The 26,385-nt window shown below is 33.9% G+C and overlaps 1 protein-coding gene across 1 annotated transcript; it reads right to left on the bottom strand.

Annotated features, from left to right (window-relative positions):
* On the bottom strand, positions 1-22,856 carry MS3_00010237 (uncharacterized protein). Its single transcript, XM_051218596.1, has 13 exons — positions 22,805-22,856; positions 21,769-21,909; positions 21,605-21,711; positions 21,415-21,549; positions 19,520-19,599; positions 18,200-18,514; positions 16,649-16,850; positions 12,049-12,160; positions 6,388-6,465; positions 5,017-5,163; positions 2,934-3,042; positions 1,354-1,432; positions 1-171 (listed from the first exon to the last, which is right to left on the bottom strand). Exons 2-13 carry the CDS (start codon positions 21,903-21,905, stop codon positions 116-118), a joined length of 1,557 nt encoding a protein of 518 aa, XP_051075359.1. The 5' UTR covers positions 21,906-21,909; positions 22,805-22,856; the 3' UTR covers positions 1-115.
* Between the last annotated feature and the right edge of the window lie 3,529 nt (positions 22,857-26,385).

Genomic DNA, 26,385 nt, shown 5'->3' with positions numbered 1-26,385 from the left:
TTTTTATCTCTAAGCTATTTATTTCTATAAAAAAAAGCTGGGTAAAAATGAATTCGAAGATAAACAGGTTGATTTAGTATTGTTTACTTGTGCTTTTTCTTCATGAACAAACTCGCTACTGTTTAAATAGGGACCAATGAAGAAAATCTTCACGACATACTAAATAAGGGTCTAGGTTTCAACAGAAAAAATGTAAACAATTAGATAATTGTTTATAAAACATGTGGATTTGAAGCAGTCAATAAAAAGAGTGTTTGGCAATTGCTAATCCACTATTAATGAGACCGTATCAGATACGATGTTATGAAGTAAGAACTTTGTGGTTATTATTATAGAGCAGGAATAAATTTTTCATGCAGCGAATCTAAAGTTGTTGATTATACTACAACTAGAGAGTACTATTGAGTTTACTGAGATGTACCTCATTTAATCAAACATGAAACTTAGTTAATTACAGCCAGGTGTCTAATAAATAAAACATTAGGTAGTTAAATCAACCGTGTATTATACAACACCTTGTAGATGACTCACTGATATACGCGTTACACTACTTCTGGTGAAATTTAAGCACTGACTTGTATGCTTTACGTTGAAGTCGATTGAAGAGGCGGTTTCGTATCGTATTTAGCTGATGAGTCAGTACGGTGCTTTAGGAAAATTATGATTTGACATTTTTAAACATCATCATAAGGCTGGCAAAATTTTTGGGTTTAAATTGAACTCATGAACCGATTAGTGTCAGACCACCATTGAAAACCTGCAAGCATTAGGCAGCCATTTCTCCCTAGTATGTGACTCCTCAGCAGTGCATATCCGCGATCTCCTCACGCGTGACTCAAACCCAGGATCTTCGGTTTTGTGTGCAAACGCTTAGCCTTTAGACCACTGAGCCAGTATCCAGCGCTGTTAATGTTTGACTTTAATCAATATACGATATTGTGCGATCATCCTTCATTGTCTTCAGTGGTAACTGTCTCATACCCAGCACGTCTAAACTCCACTGGTCACAGACTCTCACTAGTACTTCGAGAATCACCTTTTGAAGCTGGTCACTAGTGAGCACATGATAATTATCAGTATATGTTTGTGGTAATTGTTGAGTTTTAATTCAATGTATTCCGATTTATGTGTGCAGAGCACTGAACTTTCTACACATTCGTGAGTAGAAACAAAATATGTGCAAAATTTGTCAAGAATCAAATACTTTGATAGGAGCGTTGTCAAAAAATTCTTGACTTATTGGCTCGAGGTAAACGAAATGGAAAAGAAGACTGAAAAGTGATTAACAGACAACAATAAAATCATACACTGAAAATAAAATTATACATAATCACTGGAAAGGTTTCACCTTACTTTCTTTATTCCACAGAACAACATATGATTCAATGGTGAGTTCGCGAGAAACACGATCAAGCCCATGTACTTCCTCAACCTGAATTAATAATTTCAAAAAAACAAGTAGATTCGTCAGATAACATAATGTTTTGTTAGAAATAAATAAATTATCAGTGTTGACCCAGAAATATAGTTTTAAGATCTTTTTGTAAAGGAGGAAATGATAAGACAAAATTATTGGTTTCTTGAAAGAGTAATTAAATCCAACCGCATTGGTGATTATCAGTATAGGGAATTTGTGAAGATTGTAAAATTTTCATAGTTTAAATCATGTACTGATCTTGATTAGACCATCACTAAAAACCTGGAAGCACTGAGCGGCAGTTTCGTCTCAGTATGAGACTATTGCATTAGTGAGCAGTATTAAGATGCAACCGGAGTTCTAGTGAGATGCCGTAACCTATGGAGTTGAATCCATGCCGGATGGAAGACGGTTATCCAATCCAAGCAACGGATGAGAATTGCTAAAGGTTTTAAATTGGTTGAAGCAAGACATTAACACCGTTGGATGCCTGCTCAGTGGTCTAGATGTTCAGCGTTCACATGTGAAACAAAAGATCTTGGGTTTGATTTCTGGCTGCGGGGTCGTGAATAAGCACTGTTGGGGAGTTCCATACTAGAACGATACGTGTATCCTGTGTTTCTAAGTTTTCAATGGTGATCTCGCCAAGATCAGTTCTTTATTGTACATTGATCCTTAAAAAGCACAATTTTGATTAGTATATATTGTTTTGTACATTTTGATTATCTCCAATGTAAGAGCAATTGAGAGATATCTTCAATAGGAAAAGGAATCTACGCAATCCCGCAGATGAGATAACTTATTCAAGCTTAAACAAAAATAGGACTTAATCATGAATACCATAATGTGTATGTATTTGAACAGAAAATACATAACTATGTATGTCATATCACGGTATATTTCAAATAGAAAGTATGTCATGAAACATATATAATGATTTCGAAAACATGGAAATCTATTCTATAGACTAAACACTATAGATATCAATAAATAACCTAACTGTTCTTCAGAAACATCTTTCAAGTATATCTTTTTCTTATTTTTATGTATTTTGATGTTTCAAACTTTCAACAAGACAATTGTTTTTCTACTAATTAATAATCTTTTGAACATATAAATTATGTATGGAATATATTGATAATTAGTTCAGACGTATACATACAATGAGATAACCACTTAAGTGTTCATATGAACACGATCTGTAAGTCAGTCAACAACATCATATCAGCCTCTAAACTACAGCGTGTTGTGTCGTCTTTTAAATTCTAACTGTACGGTATTCAAGTCATTCTTTATTCTATGTATTGGTTTTTCAGAAACTCAGTCGTAATTCTATCTGTAAGTAGTTGTTCACAGGAGTTATTCTATGGGACGTTTTGTGATTTATGCACTGAATGTAATATCATTTCACGTAAATTCGCCAGAGAAACTCAGCATGTACGGAAACACATGTGATACTGATTAAGATAATATAGACTCAAAGCTTGATGACATAACATGTGCTTTAGAAACTTACTTGTCGATAATTTTTATTCATCGCTTTGACAACAAGATCAGTCGGTTTAACAGATCCACTGAATAATAGTCTTAGAACATTTGAATCAAATACACCAAGAACGCAAAGTCTGTGGACAAAAAACAGAGAATCAGCTATTATATCTCGAGTACATGACATTCAAGTTACAATCTACGTGTTTATAACATGGTTAACAATAAGTTAAACATGAACAGTCTATTTTTGTGGTGCGAAAGTCAAACTGAGTGAAAGCAATATCCCAGCTAACGACATTGCGTGATCACCTTGCATTGTCTTCGATGTGTGACTGCCTAACAACCGACACAGATTAACTCTACTAGTCACTACTTCTCAAGGCTAAAGAGGCTCGTACTAGAACAAAACAGCCATACAGTCCTTCCAGGTTCTCGACTGTGACCCAACTTTGATCAGTTCATGATTTCAATGAAATTCAATAATCTCCACAGCTCTACAACTGAAAATAGCCCAGTTAACTAAACTTAAATGGTGTTTACTAAAGCAGATAAGTTACCGTCATATAATCAGTTTTTTATAGACGGATAATATATTATTAAAACAAGTAAACTGATTAAACTTTCATATGGATTATGAATTTTTATTTCCTAAACAAAAGTGATTATAACTTCAAGTTCAACAATTTGAAGACTAAAATCAATTTATTTTAAGGATTGAAGGTTGGAAGTAATCGATAGTAAAGTTTTCATGAAAACTTCATATTTTCAATACTCTTAAAATTAAAGCATTGTTAGTGTCAATAATCTTTAATTTCCCTCAGAAACTGGAATTTCTCTCCATAAGCTTTAGAGTAAATAATATTGATGTTATTCTATTCCATTAATATAAGATGGTTCAAAAATGTCGGCAACGCAAAGTGATAACCACTAGAGTATAATCTAGTCATTGACAGTAAACGAAATAGAATGAGTGTTTTACTATGCATGTTACAATTTTGAAGACATTAAATTCAATAAAGAATATTATTTCAGTTGATTTCCTCAATAATTTTATCTTTAAATAATTTGATAATGGTGTGGTGTATGTTACTGATATGTATCACTAATCGAAAGTGAAATCCCTGCTGGTAGGAGGTTAAGAAGATCGAAGAGGAAATAACATGAACAGAGAGTGATTGGTGTAGATACGAAGGAACAGTGAAGTCTGAGACGATTGATTGATATTTTGTAAATGAAGAATTTACTGTATGGTTCTCAGATTTTACTTAGGGATTCTGTAATTTTGTGCTTAAATACATTCGATTGCCCCCACTTGTGTTCTTGCTCACTACACTAGAACTGATTATACATTTTGTTATTCGACGTTTACAAACATAAATGATGAATATTTTACGAACCGTAACCAGGTGGACAGAACATAAAGATATGGTTTAGACAAGCGACAAGTGACTTCACTGACCCGCACCATGCTTTGATCTGGCCGCCACAGCTTTTCCACAGCCTATAGTAATATTAACTACCATCAAACAATAATAGTAGGCAGAGGTTAGACATGAGAAATATACGTCTTAACCACCTTAGTTGATAAAGGTTCACTAAACATTGGTGGATTTCCAATTTTTATACAGTTCCTTACCCCTAACTTCACTATTAGTCGACCACTCTTACAACTACATACGATCAATCCTTTACATCTCATGAAGAAAATTTAAATACTGTGTTAAAAGTGGTTATGAAAATAACTAATCTGTAGATTAAAGATATAGTAGCTACTCTATGATACCCCTTTGTTCCTATTATTTCACTCACCCCGCTTAATATTCTGAATACTAGCAATCTAGACTTCATAAGTCAGTACTCAGTCATAGTATAGGCGACAGGAAATCCTATTTCTGAAAATCCTCAATAGTATTAGATAGGTGTAGAAAATTTTCACATTCGATTCAAGTTGATTAAACACGATATACTGACCAGTACAAACTGATAAGTAATAAAAATAGATTTGTTCTTATACTTAGAGCTTGTTTTAAATGAAGAAATGAACAGAATGAATGGATCATTTTAGAGATGATTGTTTTGAAATACAGAACTAGAAGTAAAGTGCTTACTTTGTTCCATTATTTTCTACCACCAACAATCCCCTTACATTCTCCGTTTTAATTAAGTTCGAAGCATCTTTTACTGTATATTCACTAGTAATTCTAACTGTTTTTGGAAGACCAGCAATTAATTCATCTAATGTATCATTAATCCAACTTGACAGAAAGATATATAATAACAGGATACAATGTGAACAGTCAAATTAATCAAATCAAGAATATTTTAAAGAAAAAAACCCTTGTGAATACAAAACAAGATATAAACAGTGTTATAATTTCTCCTATTACGACCCAGCTATTCCTATTACTTAGTAGTCTTGGACACTATTTCACTCAACAAGTCCCTAAATCAGGATACGGTTGAACAGGAACGAAATTATATTCCAAATAACAAGGGTAGATGGAAGTAAGAAGCACAATAAGAATAATGTAAGTATATTCATAGTTTAAACATAAGATTCAACAGTCTTCTCCAAGCATCCGCTAACGTTGATTGGATAAGAAATAGCCAATCAGCGTGCAAAAACACAATCGTGCACGGAACGTTCTTTAATCCAGTCCATATTCCGCTAACAAACTGGTAGATTTCATACAAGTAGTGTTTTAATTTTGAGAACTTTGCCAAACATTACTTACTGAAAATCTGATACAAGCTCATTAAGCTGAACAAGAAAAGGGGTTCTATTATATCCTAGTGAAGATTAAATTACGAGTAACTTCCGATAACTATAAATGGACTGATAATATATATATATATATATATATATTCAGTAACTAGATTGTGTATATCTATATCCCTCTTACTATAAGCTTCATTTTGACCTATAGATTATTATTATACGGTTTACTGTTTTTAAGTTATGTTCAGTTTATTGATTACAGTCTCCCACATTCACAGTCACTTTTTGGCTTAATCGTATGTAATTGTTATTTTCCATTTTGTGATATAACATGGTCTGTTTGACTGGTATATAAACCAAGTATGTTTGAAATAAATAATTCTCATGATGGAAGCTGTTATTGGTGTTCTGTACTCAACTGGACGGGCTAGGTGAGCAAAGGACCAATAAGGACGCTAGGCTACTCATACCGGTCGAATGTCAATGGTTTAGCACAGTACTAAGATTGGATAAATCGTATTTCGATTGGTGAATAAGTCTAAAATTAACCAAATGTATTCAATACTCTCTTTTTAAGTCCGTGTACAAAAAAATAAAACTAAAATAGTAGAATGAAATTTCATACTGTAGTTAAACAAAACTACAACATCTAATTTCTTTATACATGTAAAAGTATTTTACATTCTTGCAGAATTTTTATGATACACCCAATATATAATTTATCATTTGGCTACACTTATCCTCATAACTATATGCTTACTTATTTCGAAATGCATCACCAAGAGGAAAGTTCATGTATCCTCGACTAAACATCCAATCATTTGATAAGAATTTAGACCTACACAAAAAAATAAATAAGAATAAAAACAGGATTTTTTAAAAATAGTAAACAAATAAGAAACTTAGTGGAGTGGGCAATACACGAATTTCTATGGCTGGATCTCATTGAGTAGAAAGAGGAACTTGATCCACTTTTCATCCTCAACGATCAAGCAAATATGTTCCACTAACACAATTAATGAGGAACTATTTCAATTTCCGCCTGGAGACCCTCCGGGAGGTAATGCCGGTCCCAAGATCGGACAAAGGAGAAGGATTGGGCATGGGGTTAGCGACCCCATCCCGTAGAAAACTAACTCGCTAAACAAACGCTAACCAGAAAAAATTATTCAAACCTTTTAAACTCTGCCCTGGGAATCAGAAGGTCTTCATTTAGAAGAGTTATGACGCCTCATGATAAAAGCTGGGTCCCTCCGGAAGCCACGAGAATAATCCTCCTTCTGACAACCAGAGTAACCAATAATTCAGGTATATGGAATGCTCGTACAATGTGGGACACCGAGAGAGTCATCCAAATATTTGCAGAAATGAAACGATACAACCTGGAACTGCTTGGAGTCAGTGAAACACATTGGACGCAGGTCGGACAACAAACACTAGCTTCAGGGGAGCTGCTGTTATTCTCCGGCCATTTAAAAGAAAACGCCCCATATACACAAGGATTTGCATCATCAAAGCCCCCTTCAAAACGAATAAAGAGGGCATTTCAATGGACGTCATCCAATGCTATGCGCCTACCAACGACTACAATGAAGACGCTAAAGATCAATTCCACAATAGGGTGCAGTCAATCATCGAGAAGTGCCCAACAAAGGACCTGACCATTCTGATGGGAAACCTAAATGCCAAGGTTGAAATGGACATCACCGGATATGAAGACATCATGGGACGACACGGACTAGGAGAAAGGAACAAAAATGGTGAGAGATTTGCAAACCTATATGCCTTCAACAAACTGGTCATAGGCGGCACCATATTCCCACATAAACGCATTAACAAAATCACATGAACTTCACCGGATCACACTACACAGAACCGAATCGACCATATCTGCATCAACAAAAAGTTCAGGAGGACTATAGAGGATATGAGAACCAAGTGAGGAGCTGATATAGCATCAGATCATCACTCGCTGGTCGCCAAGATGAAATTGAAACTCAAGAAGCATTGGACAATTGGGCACACAATATCACAAAAGTATAATACCGCCTTTCTTCAGGATACTAACAAACTCAACAAATTCAAGATAGTCCTCAGCAATAGGTTCCAGGCCTTTCATGATCTACTCAATGGAGAGGGAACTGCTGGGGAGAACAACTGGCAGGGATATAAGAGACAATCACTTCAATATGTCATGAGGTTCTGGACCACAAGAAGCACCATCACAAGGAATGGATCACTGTTGATACACTGGATAAGATTCAAGAAAGGAGGAACAAGAAGGCAGCAATCAATACCAGCCGAACAAGAGCAGAAAAAGCCAAGGCACAAGCTGAATACACGGAAATAAACAAACAAGTGAAGAGGAGCATCAGAACCGACAAACGTAAATGTGTGGAAGATTTAGAAACGACGGAGGAAAAGGCTGCAAGAGAAGGAAACATGAGACAATTGTATGACACGACAAAGAAACTCTCTGGGAATCACCGTAAACCGGAGCGACCAGTGAAAAGCAAGGAAGGCGAGATAATCACCGAAATTGAAGAACAACAAAACAGGTGGGTGGAACACTTCAAAGAACTCTTGAATCGACCAGCTCCACTGAACCCACTCAACATCGAAGCAGCACCCGCGGACTTCCAATCAATGTTGGTCCACTAACAATTGAAGAAATCAGTATGGTCATCAGACAAATCAAGAGTGGCAAAGCAGCAGGACCAGACAGCATTCCAGCAGAGGCACTGAAAGCAGACGTGGCGGTGACTGCAAGAATACTTCACATCCCCTTCAATAACATTTGGGATGTTAACTTTAGCATACGACATGAACCGCATCTAAACACCATTTTGAGATCCCATAATGCTTGTGCCATTGGAGACTCTTTGATAAACAGTGTCGAAGCTCAATTATCTTGGTGTTACCTTTTCCTCTGATCTCTCTTGGTCTCCTCACGTTTTATTGTTATCGAAGAAGGTTTCCCGTCTGACTTACTACATAAAGGGATTGCATGCTCTTGGGATTACTCGTCATTTACTCTTACAATTTGTCAATTCTTGCATATTACCTATTATTCTTTACTGTTCTCCATTATTCTTTCCCGGGCTTTTGAGAAAAGACTTGGCTGTATTGTGGAGAGTGCTGAAGGCAGTTAGCAAGATGTGTGGTGAATCTCTCGAGGTCATAACTAATATGGTGTGGATAGACATCTAACGTCATGCAAACTCCTGGCAGGTGTTATTTTATCCGATACTAACCATCCCCTTCACTCTTATCTTTCTCCTTGTATATCTTCTGGTAGAACGAGACGTAATTACATTAAAATCCATGCACGCAAGCAAAAGTATAAAAGTTTTATAATACCTTACCAAGCAAATATACTCTGTGACGAACAGGTTGTTCGAGTTAACCTAATCAATAACCTCATTATTAACATGTCACTAATTTGAAAAGTTGTACAGTTTTTCAGATTTTTGTTTAAACCTTTTTCCCCTTTGGATTCCGTAAGGATCGATCATGTAAAGACCAAATCACGACTCTACGGATCATTGTGGAACAATCAGTTGAATGGAATTCATCACTCTACATCAACTTCATTGAATAAAAAAAGACCTTGATAGCGTGGACAGAACAACACTATGGAAGATTCTTCGACACTACGGCGTGCCTCAGAAGATAGTCAATATCATACAGAGTTCATATGATGGATTAAACTGCAAAATTGTGCCTGGAGGACAGGTCGCAGACTCGTTCCAAGTAAAGACAGGTGTCAGGCAAGGTTGCTTACTCTCATCCTTTCTCTTTCTCCTGGTAATCGACAGGATCATGAAGATGTCAACATCTGAAGGGAAGCACGGGATACAGTGGACATCTAGGATGAAGTTGGACGATCTAGAATTCACAGATGACCTGACTCTTCTATCGCAAAAACAACAACAAATGCAGGAGAAGACGACCAGTGTAGCAGCAGCCTCAGCAGCAGTAGGTTTTAATATACACAAAGAGAAAAAAAAAGATTCTCCAATACAACACAGCATGCAACTATCCAATCAAAATTGACGGCGAAGATTTGGAAGATGTAAAAACCTTTACATATTTGGGTAGCATCATTGATGAACACGGTAGATCTGATGCAGATATGAAGGAGCGAATCGGCAAAGTAAGCGCAGCATATTTACAACTGAAGAACATCTGGAGCCCAAAACAACTGTCAACCAACACCAAGGTCAGGATTTTCAATACAAATGTCAAGACAGTTCTACTGTATGGGGCAGAAACCTGTAGAACTACGAAATCCATCATCCAGTAAATACAGTTGTTTATTAACAGTTGTCTACACAAAATACTTCGGATCCGTTGGCCGAACACTATTAGCAACAACCTACTGTGGAAGAGAACAAACCAGATCCCAGTGGAGGAAGAAATCAGGAAGAAGCGCTGGAAGTGGATAGGACACACATTGAGGAAAGCACCGAACTGCGGCACATGACAAGCCTTCACATAGAATCTTCAAGGCCAAAGGAAAAGAAGAAGACCAAAGAACACATTACGCCGGGAAATGGAAATAGACATGAGAAAAATGAACAAAAATTGGATAGAACTGGAAAGGAAGGTAGAGTGGGACAGAGTGGGTTGGAGAATGCTGGTCGGCGGCCTATACTCCATTAGGAGTAACAAGCGTAAGTAAGTAAGTCGGCATTTCAATTTCGACAGACTCTCATTAGAAATGGTTATTCACCTAGATTCGTCGATAGCAACTTAACACCTAGACTTCATCATGAAAAACATCGACAGTACAAAAGAAAACCTTGTTTATGAATATGGAATTTAAAGGAGACACGGCTGCGGAAATCTTAAACGGATTTCAAAATCGTTGAATAAAACGTTCTATGCAGCTAAGCTCCGAATCGTTTTCTCAAGCCGGCCATTCACGGATGTGTTAAGGATAAACTTCCACTTTGGGCCACGTCAATGTGTATCCGTAAATTTACTTGCTCATATTGGGCCCGTTACATTGGCCGCACAAAGCGATCACTTTCCAAACGCAACTCAGAACACTATCCGGCTTGGCTTTTAAAAGGAGAATGTAAAACATTTACTAGCTCTATACAGTAGCATTTAATCAACTATGGACACATCACTTCAAAGGATTCTTCTTTTAAAGTAATCTACAGAGTCAAAGGAATTAGATCGAAGAGATATCAAATCAATATTTTATGCACTGCTGAGGTATTGGCAATCCACGAACTCAAGCCTGAACTTTGCGTGCAGAAACGATTCGTCCGACCTCTCATCCTTCCTTGGCCCTAATTCCCCCAATGTTTCGGGTTTTTATTTCCTTTCTTCTTCACTTTTATTTGATTATTATTGGGTCTTTTTTAATTATTATTACCTCATATAAGTTTGCTTGATTATTTCAGTTTATTATTATGACCTTTATGTTTGTCATTTTTCTTCATATCTGACCCATAAATTATTTTCTTCCTTACCCCTTGACTAGTACGTTAACCTCATTTGATATTTAGTCTCCAATTCACTTATAATACAATCTTTTATATCCGCCTATAGATATATATTTTCCATATAACTATATATGCGAATGTATAGCTTAAGTAAATTATAAACATGAAGCTTCATTTTCACAGATTGAAATCATGAGTCAGTTAAAACTAGACCACCATTGAAAACCTGGAAGCACTGGACAGCCGTTTCGTCCTAGTATGGGACTCCTCAGCAGTGCGCATCCACGATCCCGCACCACGCGGGGCTCGAACCCAGGACCCATACTAGGACGAAACGGCTGTCCAGTGCTTCCAGGTTTTCAATGGTGGTCTAGCTTCAACTGACTCATGATTTCAATCTGTGAAAATTTCTAAAAATCTCCACAAACCCCTTCTGAAGAAGCTTCATTGTATTTAATATACACGTCCGCTCATAAAACCAACAAAAATAAAAGACAGATTATGTATTTCAAGTATCATATCCTTATTACACCAAGGCGGTATAATGTTAATAATTTTCAGCAATAACATCAATGAATCGTTTCTTTTTTTCCAAAATAATCGTTTTTCATAGTTCAAACACACAAAGAAAATACACTGAAAGTCTTAGAATCCACCAGAAGACAGGATGTTAAATGGAAAAATATCTACAAATTACCATGGAAATATATCTTATGTTAGTGGACTTCCATTATAATCCCAACCAGAGATATTATTGACGCCCGAATGCCAGATATAAAATTTTAATCTGCATAAATATTTACCTAGAGAGTATATCAAACATGAGCTGTTTTTAAATGAAATTCAAACCTTTAAGCCATATTATGCTTATATATCATAAGGGGAAAATAAACATTCAGTAAAGAATGAAAATGAATAGAAGAGAACAAATGAAATGAAGTAAGCTTTAAAGCTTATCTTACATGTAATTGCGTACATTATCGGGTAGGATAACCACGATTCGACTGTTTTTTCCTAAACCCAATTCTTTAATAGTTCTGATAGCACCAGCTACAGCAGCACCAGAACTGCCACCTTTGTGAAAAAAGTTTATGACAGAAAGAAATTCGATAAGACACTTCGTAATAACAAGTACATCGTGGTTTACGACTAAGTAATAACCGATATCATGTTTATCTAGTATCTAGTACTGGTTGAGTTCTACTGATCAAGTTGCAATATGGTTAACAGATAACTAGACATGAACTATATATTTTCGTGCTAGGTAGTTAGGAGTAGTTGGTAGGAAATCGTCGACTTAAACCAGTCGTTCATTCAGATAGATCACTGGTAACGTCCCAAACTGTAGAGGTGAGCGATGAAGGTTTCAGCTACACAGAGAGAGTCAGTTGTCTGAATATTATAGATATTTCTGGCTAAACAATGCCAACTGGTAGGAAACGGCGACTACATTTGGCCAAATTATACTAATAAATTTATCGAACAAATATTTCGGATATTTTACAAATATATAATGAGTAGCAAGTAAGTATGTTACTAGATTTTGTCTTGTTTGGAACTCGTCAGCTGGATGTACCTGTAACCCAATGTTGATAGTCACATTGGGACTCAACCTCAGTAGTTTTCGCCTCAAACACTAAATGCGTCATCTGCTTAACTAATTAGTTCAAACACCAGTGGGTTGGGCAACAGAGTGAATTTCAATTCATTCGATTTTAAACAGTGCAATATTTTTAGAATGTATTGAATCTACAACTTATTATTGCTTCCTTTCTCGAAGTAAGTTAAGTTGGTATATATCAGTGCAGTAAATATGGATCGGCACACTTAAAAACTATCTGAACCATCCAACAATAAAAAGTGAAAATTCAAATGTAAACAATGAAAAAAGTGGAAGCAATGAATATGAACATCTAACTGAGTTATTAACCATGGTTATCAAACAAATTGATAAAATTTGTAAAACAACCAAGGAAAGTTTTCTGTATAGTATCTGCTGTACAAATCAAATGGCCAGCCAACTTATTAAAGTTAGTTGAAATATTTATTCAGCTTTTATATCTTCTGACCTTCATACCATCCATTAATTTCTTTGAATTCAATAAACTTTCACTCACTTATTTACTTACGCGTGTTATCTCTCGGGAATGTGCATAGACCTCAAATAAAGATTCTCCAGCTAACTCTATCCTCCACTCTCCTTTCCAGCCTTTTCCAAGTGTTATTTGTTCTTTTAATGTCTGCCTTCAGTGCTCTACACAATGTATTCTGTGGTCTTTCGCTTTTCCTTTTACCTTCAGGAATCCAAGTTATGTATTGCCTCGTGATGCAGTTTGATGGTTTCTGTAATGTATGTCATATCAACCTCTCAACCGACTAATTTCACATTCTGCTGGAAGTTATTTTGTTGCTTCCCATAATTAGCTGTTGCTGACAGTATCCGGACAACGGATATTCACTATCTTACGTAGAAATCTGTTTAGAAATACTTTTACTTTTCTGATGATGGTTGTGGTTGTTCTCCAAGTTCCAGCTCTGTACAGTAAAAATAACTGTCTTGACGTAGGTATTGAAGATTCTGATTTTGATGTTGGCTTGGAAACAGTTGTTTTCAGTTCCATATGTTCTTCAAAGGTAGGAATGCTATTCTTGCTTTGCCAATCCTTGCCCTCACATCTGCATAAGATCCTCCTTGTTCATCGACGATGCTGACCAGTCAGGTACGTGAAAGTTTCCACATCTTCCAGAGTTTCTCCATCTAGTATAATTGGGTTGATGCCCGTTGTGTTGTATTTCAGAATTTTGCTTTTTTCCTTGTGTATGCTGAGGTCCAATGCTGAAGATGCTACTGCTACACTGGCTATCTTCGTTCAGGTTTATTTAACTTGCTAGTAAGAGCCTTATGAATTAGTTAACTAAATAGTTTGGCTTAAGAACGTTTTCCGTGACAGAATTGGATCAGATAAAAAAATGTAAATCAGAATTGTATTTAGTGATTATATTAACATTATTTAGACTTATCAAAGAAATATTCCGAACATATAATTATAATGTAGATAGTTGTGATTGGTGGTTGAACTATTCATGTATGACATTGAAATATAACTGTGGAAGTGAAAAAAAAATTCGTGGATCTCCCAGAATTAAAAGCTGAAAAGGCTTAATTGGTTAAATCTTAGCTTTCTTTTTTTCATAAAACAGTTATTGACAAGATGTTCAATGGGTTAAATATCTTTGCAAAGTAATTATGCCAGCGACAGTACTTAGAAAGCAATCTTATGCATGTAAAAATCAACTGTCCTGAAGTTGTAGTGTCAGTTACTATGTTAAGCCCATATACCTTATTCTAGCTTCCGGACATCCCATTCTATTCATTCTACTCGAGCCATACTTTAACCTTGTTATTTATTCGCTTATCAGTCTTGACTGTTTTTATATGAGCGTATATGTGTGTGCCCTTCTTATCCCATTAATCACATGTCTGTAGCTTTATTTTTGTCTGACTATAAATATTGAGTAACGCTTGACTAAAATGGAGTTGGCTTCCCAGCCATCTTCCCTGCGTGTCATTTTGCTTTGCTCTACTTCATTCGCTTCATACACAAAATATATGTATTCATAAGTCCGTTCTTGTTATTCGACTTATTTAATTCCGTTATTGACTAACGCGATTTAAGTCGACGATGATATACGAGGATAGGCGATAACAATCATTTATACGATCTAAATAGGAGTCAGATCCACGGGCTACTAAAAAGTATTTAGTTACCATAGTCTTTGTCAACAACTTTTAATAATAACAATAATAATAGTCATAGTTTTCGACTAATACTCGTCAAATTAGTATAATCATCATTTATATATTAATCAACCGTGATGACTAGTTGTTATTTGTATAATGTATTTGATTAGTTTATCACAACTAATTAACACGACTTCCGACTTATTTATTCAACAACATAAAAACATTACCCTTTCCGGTCTTAGAATAATAATAATAATCAGCTGTAAAACATATATCTGGTTTGTTATTTGTCATATAATGTGAACTTAAATGTTATTTCTATGAATTAGAATAAATCAAAGTGTTTATATTAAATAACCATGAGATATAAATAACCAAACTTGATATATATGAATGTGGATGTTTATAATTTTGTAATCATGTCATAAATATTTATATCTAATTATTTTAATCAGAGAGAGGTTTTGTAAATATTATAATGATTTAATAGTAGAATTAGTGAGTCAATTAAAGCTAGAGCACCGTGAAAAACCTGGCCGGCTGTTTTATCTTCGTGCGCATTCGCGGTCCCGCCCCGCAAGATTTGAATCCAGGACCTATCGGCGTTGTGCACGAACTCTTAAGCTATAGATCACTAAGCTGACATTCAACAGTGTTAGTATCTAACTTCAACCAATCCACGAATTGCTCCATCATCCACTATTGTCTTCAATGAGTTATTATTTCACAATCTAATCATTTATTTGAAAATGAGTTTCATCACTAAACTGTAAATTCAAATACATTATCATTCAGTTTCATGTTAACAAAACAAGCTGTTTGTCAGTAGTGAAGAAATTCTTATAGTTCACTTATGTCTGAAGTTTATACTGATTATATTGTCTAGAAGGATAATGGAAACTTGATTGATAAACTACACAGGTCACAGAACATAACTTTATCAAAATTTAAATAGGGATGCTGAAATGATAAACCTGAAATTTCACTAACTTTTTGTTTACTAACGAGAGTGTTAGTACGAAAACAATAAAAGAAAATCTTTGATTTCATCGAACCTAGAAGTATTGTATACGGTCTATCAACTTGGATAAATGAACTCTGTCAAAATTGAAATCCTGAGTAGTGATATACAAAATACATTTGTGTTGTAACAGACCACTAGAATTATTCAATTAGGACATTAAATACGAAAAACAACTACGTATACCTGTTAATCAGATTTTTGAAACAAAAAGGTCTGAGTGTAAAATGTTATTAAGTGAACAAGTGGTAACCGATTATAAAAACGATCTGTTACAATGTGATTCATTCCAGCGACTCTCACGTTATCATCTCTTACGCCTATTGACCTAATCAAAAGACATAACTTTTGCATACCTCCAAGACGAAAGACTCTCCTATTTATTTTCAGACTATCTTATTACCCATATTTTAGATTTAGAGTTAGCTTAGGAACTAACTTCTAACAAATCAGTTTCATATATTTAATAAGAAAATGATTCAGGCAAGCTGATTTGTTCATTTTAGGACTCACGGATAATTTCAATAGATAGTGACATTATTCTACCAGTTAACCTCGTGCAATCTAGAATGTCTTGCATGAAAAAATTAATTTTCATTTCATGTCATTTATTCTGACTGTTGTCTAGATACATACGTTGCGTTCTGGTTTATTCTAATTCTCAGGTGATGTAAATTGAAATGTATTAGTCAGAGAGTTATCGCGAGGAATGAAGAATACAAAGTGTTTCAAATACATCAAAACCGAAAAAAACATAATAAATACATAAATGATCAAATACAAACGTCTAACATACCACATGGTAAACCTTCTTCATGTATAAGTCGCCTAGCCATTTCAAAAGATTCATGATCACCTGTTTTACACCATTTATCAATTCCATTTGTATCCAAGACAGTAGGGAAAAAATCATATCCAATACCTTCAACGTCGTATGGAGTTGTTTCTTGACATTCTGGATTGGCTAGAATTGAACCAATTGGATCCACTCCAACAATCTATAATATGTGGTAAAGTTAGGCTTTTACAAAAAAAGGCATCATAAGAAAGCTCAACAGTTCAATAAAAACAAGTGAACCCAGTGAATAACTTGAAATGTTAAAGAAACCAAAATCACTGGTGTGGAATTACTAGTCAACATGAAATTAGATCTGAAGATTTTTTACTTAATTCTTAGTACAATTATGGATGGATACTGTTTTGGAAAATGAAATTAAGATGAAATACATGTCTTGTGCTAACAACTTTAAACGGTTTCCTTAATTAATCTCTATCAACTGATTAACTAAGAAACTTTCAACTTCTTACTATATATCTAACGAGCATTGTATTGGCACTATTCTTAGCCCCACCAATCCAACTGAAAATTATAGATACGTCAGAAACTTACAGTGTGATGATTTGTATAAGCGAGTATTTCTACTGAAGTTAGCAGATTTTAACTCATGAGCGAATAAAATAATCACTCAGAGGTATGTTCTAGTAAATCTTGTTTGAACTGAACTATTAAAAGGTTGTTGGTGTATCTTTTAAGTGTACATATGCAATATATGACTACATCTATTGTAAGACACTTGATTAACTACTGTCTAATATGAAAAGAGAATTACTGTGATAGTGGTAAATTATTTCTCTAATGCTAACTAATGATCAAACTCTGATTAATATTGTACTATATACTTCACTCATCGAATTACTTTGAATCTCAATTATAATTACTACTCACTAGTCACTATGATCCAACTATCCACTGTAATTAATAGATTCTCATGAAAAACTATTCTATCAAAAATTCAACTAACTATCAAGACGTTTGAAGGTTAAAGACAGTCAATAATAAAGTCTGGACCGGTCTTTTGTCCTTATTGGCCCTGATCAGTAGGACATGCTTTTCAGTCTTGATTCTGTATATGGGATTTGAACTGGCATCATTCAGTTCCACAATTCAAGGCATTAACACAGAGCTACTCCGATTACAAATGACCTTCTGTAGAACCGTAGTATTAACACTATTAGAGCACTTGGGAGTAACCACTGTCATACCACCTAGCTGTATTAACTGGTCGAGTTGTGGTGTAGCCACAATTTTAAAAAACGTTATATCATTCTTCGTCTCGTTTTTTATCTTACTTACATGTAGGCAGTCTGTACTAAGTTATAGATCTAGATTCCATCCTGCTTAGTGCCCTTTATGAAAGGGCATATTGAATCTAGGAATGAATGCCTTCTTAATGATTAAGACTCATATCATATAATCGACAGTATCATCATTTTATAGTTTCATTGATTTGTAAAATCTCTAAATCGGTAAACCGAAGTGAATTTTATGTGTTCAAAATAAGCTTACTAAGCAATTAGGCACTTTCATTTTTATTTTCCTTGATATTCCGGTTATTGTACCACCAGTTCCAACACCAACTACTAGCATATCCAATTTGATTTGTCCATTTTCTTCTGTACAATCACGAAGAATTTCTTCAGCTGTTTCATCAAAATGAGCTATTGGATTATATGGATTTGTATATTGATTCATGATATGTGCAGATGGACCAATTTCATTTTTTATTTTTTCTGACACTCGGAACAATGAATCAGGATGATCAAAATTTGCAGAAGCCGGTGTACGAACAATTTCAGCTCCAAGGCATCTTAAGTACGATTCCTTTATAAGAATAGAACAGTAAAAACGGTATATTTCAATACTGATTCATTTGATCATAATAAAGAACGAAATAGTTTGCTAAATGAGCACATAATTACTTTCAGTTAATGTGTTGTATAATTATCAGGCAACTAATGAGAATAATAGACATTTTTAAACATGAAATAAATTGGCTTCATCAGATCTAAATAATAAGATTGAATATATAGAAATCTGAAGGTGATATACTTCACTAACTATCCTGAAATAGGGAAATATTGACGACCATAGAGTACTTCATAGATGCCTCACTGATTGATGACCAATCTTATGTTTGCTCTATACCCTAGGAGTAATCAAATCCTATCGGTCAAGTCGAAATTTGGCATCTTGTCTAAGTGGCTTAACATTACATACTCTGTGTTTACATAGAAAAAATCAACAAGAAAGAAACCTAGTTACAAGGTATACCTAGCAATCACTTTCAAATATCTAACATTTAAACATAATCCACTGGATGTCTAGTCACTTACACTGGTCCCAAAGTGTTTTCGGGACTCTATAATAATACGTACTCATGTTATACACAAAAATAAACCTATAACTTTTGAGAAACTTTTTAATCACGAAATATTTAAGCTACTGAGATAGAATTCAATGTTTTACAAAATTAACTGCAATCCATTCATATAATAACATGATCTTCACACAAATAACATCAGTTAATTCAGACTAGACTGTATTAATCCTACAAGTCGTATGACTTTTCAAATTCTTTTGATATTTTTAATTAAACAGCTTAGTATGGAAATTTTGGAAAGATTTTCTTCTAATACGTACTAACACTTATTCGTCACCCAATTAACTTACATATATCAATAGATGTGCAATTGGGTTACAAATGTGAACTAGTTGGTTCATGCTCAAAAGGTAATTTTACTTCATAAAGCCAGTAATTCTTGATTATGACAACAAAATAATTAAATAAAAGTGCAAAATCACCAGAAGAAAACTACGATAGTTTACCTTTTCACTACTCATTTTCTCTGACATTACAATTATACGTCGGTAACCTTTAAGAGAAGCAGTAAGCGCCAATCCAATACCTATTTAAAATTAGTAATAAGTAATCAAATATGTATATTCACTATAACTACTCTAATATTTGATGTTGATAATAATTGTGGAGGGTAGATATGATTATGAATATTTTCTGTGGGATGATAGTTAATTGTATTTGTAATGATAAGTTTGACTATGGAAGCAGGTACCACTGTAAAACAAGACAGTAGGCAGGTGTATTGTACGTTTGTTGTAAAGAGTTACAAGGTATCTATACAATACATATACACAGCCTTCAATCGTCCATTTACATCACTCGGTACGTTCTACCAACTGAACTGTATTTTCGCTTGGTCTCCGAGTGTTCTGCTAATACTGCACTTTTCTCAGGTGAGCGCAAACAATTACGGAATTTTTCATGTCACTGGACAATAATCACACAAAGCTAGACTTAAGTATTTAAAAACTTTTAAACCAGTAGAAATAAATGAAGAGTTTCCTTGAAATCCTTAAAAAACATATATTTGATCACTCTTCTATCTCCCTCTCATAAATCTTAATGCAAGCTTTATCATTTGGCCCCAAATTGTGTACTGATCAATTGTTACTTGATCCGGACCATTATAGTATTTTTTAGGTATCATTATCACGGTTTGACTTGATAATTTCGGATAAATTGAGCGTTGGGTAGATAGTTATAAATAAATAATATATTTGTAATATCCCAATGAGTAGAAAAATTAGATTCTTTGACGTTTCATGACTTAATGTAAGCCACTTCTTCAGAGAATAAGTAACAAACCCATCAATAACCGGATCAAATTAATCAGGTGTAAATGGAATTGGTACAATAACAGGATATTTAATAAACGAAGTTTACAACGCTCATCTCGAATATTTTTACGAGAACGCATTCACAAATGCGCATATTTACTTGAAAAATATCGTGAACGATTCAAAGACCTAGATGATCCTGCAGAATTACAAACTACAATTTCTAACCTGTTTATGGGAAGAGAACGCCATTATTTAGATTCATCAAAACGCCGTCAAATCAAAAAATTTGAAAGGATCGAAGAAAGAAAGAAAGATATGAAAACTTCAGCAATAAAATCTAATAAGAATTGTTCATAATCTCTCAGATAGAAACTTAACCAATCATGAAATCAATCTGATAGAGAAAGGATTAAATTTCAATTCACACAGAAAACCTTTAAGGGTTATTTATTCTCTGAAGAAGTGGCTTACACTAAGTTACGAAACATCAGAAAATCCATTTTTTCTACTCATTGGGATATTACAAATATATTATTTAGTTACAGTATCGATTGAAAGTGAACTCTTTATTCAACATTTAAAGAACTGCATTTCCAATTGATCATAGAAGCAAAGGAATCGATAGTAAACCAACTAAATTTCAAGTTTAAAAATTTTATTCCCTCGTTCAATACTCATCTCTGCTAACATACGCTTTTTAATGATCACAGTTTTCTTCGAGCTCTTATTAGTATGAATCTTTAAAACTTTCGTTTTGTGCTTATTTACAAATAATAATAATAATAAATACAGACATTATTTAATAAAATTCTAAGTTTCTGATTGAGATCATGAACTGATTGATGTTAAACCACCGTTGAAAACCTAGAAGCACTGGACGGCCGTTTCGTCCTATTGTGGGACTCCTCAGCAGTGCCCAATCACAATCTCGCTCATGGGATTCGAACCCATGGCGTTCAATCTCGCGCGCGAACACTTAACCTACTAGACTATTGAACCGGCATTCGAAGTGTATGATTTCATATATGCATTTCTGTATTAGAATAAACAAACTTTTAAAAAAAGAAAATAGAAAGACGTACCAGTATTTCCCGAAGTTGGTTCAATAATTGTATCCCCAGGTTTTAATTTACCTTCTAATTCAGCTTCTTCAATCATACGTTTTGCAATTCTATCTTTAATACTACCACCAATATTAAGAAATTCACATTTTCCTACTATAAAATAGAAAGATTTTTTTTCTTTACAAAATTTCTATATTCTATCACTTACATAGTTCACATTCTATACCTTCATTCTTTACTATTTGATTTAGTTGAATTAAAGGTGTATTACCAATTAATTCTAATGAATGATTTAAAATTTTATTTCTTTTGAAACTAAATTAATTAATTGAATTGTCTTTAGAATATCAATTGATTTTTAGAAAAACATACATTGAATTATCATGATGATGATGATGCTGATGAGGATGAAGATGGTGATGATGATGATGAGGACTTTCAATGATTGATTGTTTTGAAGAAAATGTACATTTACTTGGTAAATCTGGTCTCTTCCAATTATTATTCATAATACTTTAAAAGAAATAAAATAAAATAAAATCAATAATGATAATGAACAATTGATTAAATAAAATGATCAGAAGGGGTTTTGTGGAGATTTTAGAAAATTCACTGATTGAAATCATGAATCAATTGAAGCTAGACCACCATGGAAAACCTGGAAGCACTGGGCGGCCGTTTCGTCCTAGTATGGGACTCCTCAGCAATGTGCATCCACGATCCCGTACCCCGCGAGATTCGAAACCAGGACCTATCAGTCTCGCTCCAGGCGTTTAACCAACTAGAATCAAGTTGAATGAATGTGGATGTTTGTATCAATTGTAAGGAATTTCAATATGTTTTCATTGGATACTAAATTTAATATTTCATATTATAAAACTAAAAATAACATAGAAATTACATTTTTAAAACAAAAGTAATTTTGTATCAATATCAACGGAAAACTTGACACATAAATACATTAGTCAATGTTATCATTATCAAATCGGCACAACAAGATGAAATTATTAAGATAAATACCATAGTAATAAAATTAATAATGATAGTAGAGAATTCTAGACATAAACAATATGGTTGGAAAAGATATAAGTTCATTGAATGGAAAGATCATTTTAAAACTTAAGTTCTAGGAGAAGAGATAGAGTGAATTTATTAGATCCTTTATGATTAATTCTAAGCCTTATCATCTTCAATCACTAATTACAATAATTTCATCAATCTCAACCAAGTAATTTTCACTTATCAACAGACCATAAATTTTTGAATTGATGTTATATCATGTTTAGAAAAGATGCTGCAACTAATGAGAACATACATGGAAGAAATCATCAAACTACATTACAAGATCATCGTTAACTTAAACTTTTTGAAAGAAATGAAAAACAGGAAGACTAAAATAACATCTTACGTTGAGAATTGAAAATAGACATTTAAAAAATGTACAGTGATTGAAAACAATTGGATATGAAAGTAGAGGACAGAGTTAAATGGTGTAATAATAAATAGTTTGAACTATTATAGTATAATATCATATATTACACATTAATTCAAAGTCGATTTTTTGTGTTTATATCAATCATTATCAATTATTTGATTCAATAATAAACAATTAATTGCGTTTGAATGATTATCTCAATAAGTTATATAATAATAATTATGTAGAACTATTATTGGGTAAATTATCTTCATGTACTTTCATGTATATTATTATTACTCAATAATTAAGTTTTTTTGTAAATCTCTTTTAAACCGGGAACAAAATAAAATGAACTTACTTGTTTCTTTTTTTTTTTGTAACTATGTAAGTTTTGACATAAAACAGATAGTGCTATTTCACATAAATATTAACACAGAAGTTAGATGATATTTGATTGGTCAATTAATTTGTTCAAGTTAATATATTGATTAAACATTATTAACCAATAAATAGTGCGTAAAATTATCAATTATATTGGAACCAATTTTCAAGTATTTACACATTTGAATTAGTGAAGTCTTCGAATACTAACTTGTTAGATGAGTTGTAATTATAACTTATAATAATTCAATCTATGCTTCTTATTTGTATATCCACGCCTGTAGTCAGTTAGTCAGTCAATCAGCTACAACGTAGGACCAAGCACATATATACATCGGTCCAAGTTGCTATACCTCATTGGCACAATAAGATAAAAACCGGATTCATAGAAGTAGTTAATTCAATGGTAGTATTATATAAAAGAAAGATTGCACATAAGGATATAGTACAGGAAGAAAGAATTAGTTCGTAGAAATAAAGATATGAAGCGATTTTAATCTCATAGTTTAAGGGATGACGACCGTAGAAAAGTATTTGTATAATCAAAGGTAATTATTTTAAGCTACACTCTTATTTCGTTGATCCGCTGAAACACTGTTTTACTTAGAACGCTTGATGATTGATTCTCTTCTATGTATATATTGACTTATTAAACAATATTTATTATTACACTAACTGTTGTGTTTACTGTTCGTATCATTTGAATTTAACTTTGGAAGTAAACTATTTCTAACATAAGCTTTTTAAGCAAAGACGGATAGTGGCTAGCAGTGGAATCCAGTTTGACTCGCGTTTCGTCCTATTCGGGGCTCGTCAGCCGGATGTACCTGCATCCCAGAGTTAATGTTCATTCCGTGACTCGAACGCAATAACATTCACTTCAAACGCCATCGCGTTACCTGCTTAGCTACTAAGTTCTGATAGCCACCTACTTGTGTATTAGGGTGAAGCTTAGATTCACTTGGTGTTGTTTTACTTCTACCTTCCCATTGTTGTTTAGGATTGCAACTGATCAGTCTCTTGTTGGTACATGTTCATCCTGCACGGATTGCCTCGATATAGCCTTAAGTTACAAGTTTTTTAAGCAAAAATGAGTAGTGACCAGCAGTGAAATGCAGGACGCACGTTTCGTTCGCAATCCGCACAGGGTGCACATATGCCAACATGAGACTGATCAATTGCACTCCTAAATATCAATGGGATGATACAAGTAAAACAACACCAAGTGAATTTATTTTTAACATATTTCGTTTCGTTTTCTTATACCATTGACCAATTAACATATTGACGTTTGTTCAGTTAAAATGTACACAAAGTCAAGATAGAAATTCAATCATCCTATAATATACTAACCATATTAAAAGGTTTTTAGTTACATTCAAAGAGTCCAAACGTAGAAAATAGATGACATCAACAATGATGGAAGATTAAAATTAATCTAAAATTCAAAGGAAGCTAATAAAAATTTGTAAACACATTAGAATAGTAATACAATGTTAAATACTTTTAATAATTTATAACTGCATTATGGTCACAGTTTGAATCGTTGCATTTAAATACTTGAAAACATAAATTAAATGAAGCCATTTTATCCTCTTAATTAGTTCATCATTATAGCTTCACATCACTATGTAATGGTCGACTTCAAAAAATTAGTTTGTAGGTTTTATTCGCAACAGATTAATCTGTCACAGATACCGAACAGAAATGGAAAAGTTTTTCGTCCTATTATGCAACTTCTCAGCAGTCCATTCACTTGATCCCACCAGGTCTCGAATGCAAAACTTCTAAGGCTTCAACGTGAACGCCTAATCAATAAAACTGCTGGTTCGGTGCTCAATAGTAAAGCTTCAACTCAACTCAATTTACGATATAGTAAGACAATCATCCAGTGCGACTGAATTACTTCCGACATGTCTGAATTTCACCAGTCAACTTTCACTAATGATTACCAATTAAATGATAATGTACCTAATGGATAGTATTTATATATATTCTGTCATCCATAAAAATCATTGGTAGAATACTGTAGTGACCTACTTTTATCAGGAGAACGCGACTGGTTTAATGGAAACAGTTATTATTATAACCAATTGTACCAGTGATTGTTTTACTGTACTTGTTTGTTTAACTGTACTAAAGACATTCTTTCTTACGTTGATTGTGACCTTGCACGCATTTACGTTTGCTCAGTGATTCCGCTTGTACTCCTTTGTCACGATCTCGGTATTCTTTCGATACCACGAGATCGCCAACAAATATATCTCGCTACAACCTCCAATCGCCTTCTGATATCTGGTACGCAACCTTCTTGTAGTGATGATCATATTCAACAACGACTCGACGGCACACTACAATACAATGATTGGTCACTGAGTTGGTCATTACAAACGATTACGAAAGAATAAGAAAAAAACAGGGAGCGAAACGAAAGTGGAATTTTTTGTCTTAAAAATCAATGAGTTATTGTGAATAATTATTTAAGGCTAAAGAAATGAAAATGTATGTGTAACTTTGAAAATAATCGGATAGTAAGAATTAAGATAAACGTTCTCAACCGATCACTTAAAGTTAGATATTGTAAATAAGTTACAAGCATAAAATAACACTTAAAAATGTTATTAAAACAACAAGATGATCGTTTAAAATTCCTTTCAAACGTATGTTTTGATGAGATGAAGATGATTACATGTATGAATTTATTTAGGAATTGTTATGTCCCGACAAGAATAATGAATGGTAACTTTTGGGATCTACTGATAGACCAATACTGTGCGTATATTTTTATCGTATAACTGTCAATTAACTGAACTATTCATATCCATGTCTCTCTTATTATAAACTTTATTTTAACCTATGAACTGTTATTATATGATTTTCCATTCTTGAATTATTCCCTGTCTATTAGTCATTGCCTCTCTCATTCACAGCCACATCTGGCTAATTCTTGTACAAATGTTGTTCATATTTTATTCGTGTGTTGTGGTCTGTTTGATTGGTATATAAACGCAGCATGTTTGAAATATAATGATTTATATTACAGAGGCTGAGACTGGTGTTCTGGACTTAACTTGCTGGGCTAGTCGGAAAGCAGGACCAATCAGGACTCTAGGCTGCTCCCATGTGTTTTACGAGCCTTTGGTCCGATCGATAGTTCGCTGCTTCTGATTGGGGGCTTTGGGTTATAATAA

The sequence above is a fragment of the Schistosoma haematobium genome, chromosome 1 (genome assembly GCF_000699445.3).
Source record: "Schistosoma haematobium chromosome 1, whole genome shotgun sequence".
NCBI classification, from domain to species: Eukaryota; Metazoa; Platyhelminthes; class Trematoda; order Strigeidida; family Schistosomatidae; genus Schistosoma; species Schistosoma haematobium.
The sequence above is the reverse complement of the archived record's forward strand: the minus strand, read 5'-3'. Positions and strand labels throughout refer to the sequence as shown.

Coding starts and splice junctions, on each gene's coding strand:
- MS3_00010237 (XM_051218596.1), bottom strand. CDS start 21,905: ATGAATAATAATTGGAAGAGACCAGATTTACCAAGTAAATGTACATTT. Junction 12,161..16,648: donor TGAAGAAGGTTTACCATGTG/GTATGTTAGACG, acceptor TTTTTCACAAAG/GTGGCAGTTCTGGTGCTGCT. Junction 1,433..2,933: donor TGAATAAAAATTATCGACAA/GTAAGTTTCTAA, acceptor TTATTAATTCAG/GTTGAGGAAGTACATGGGCT.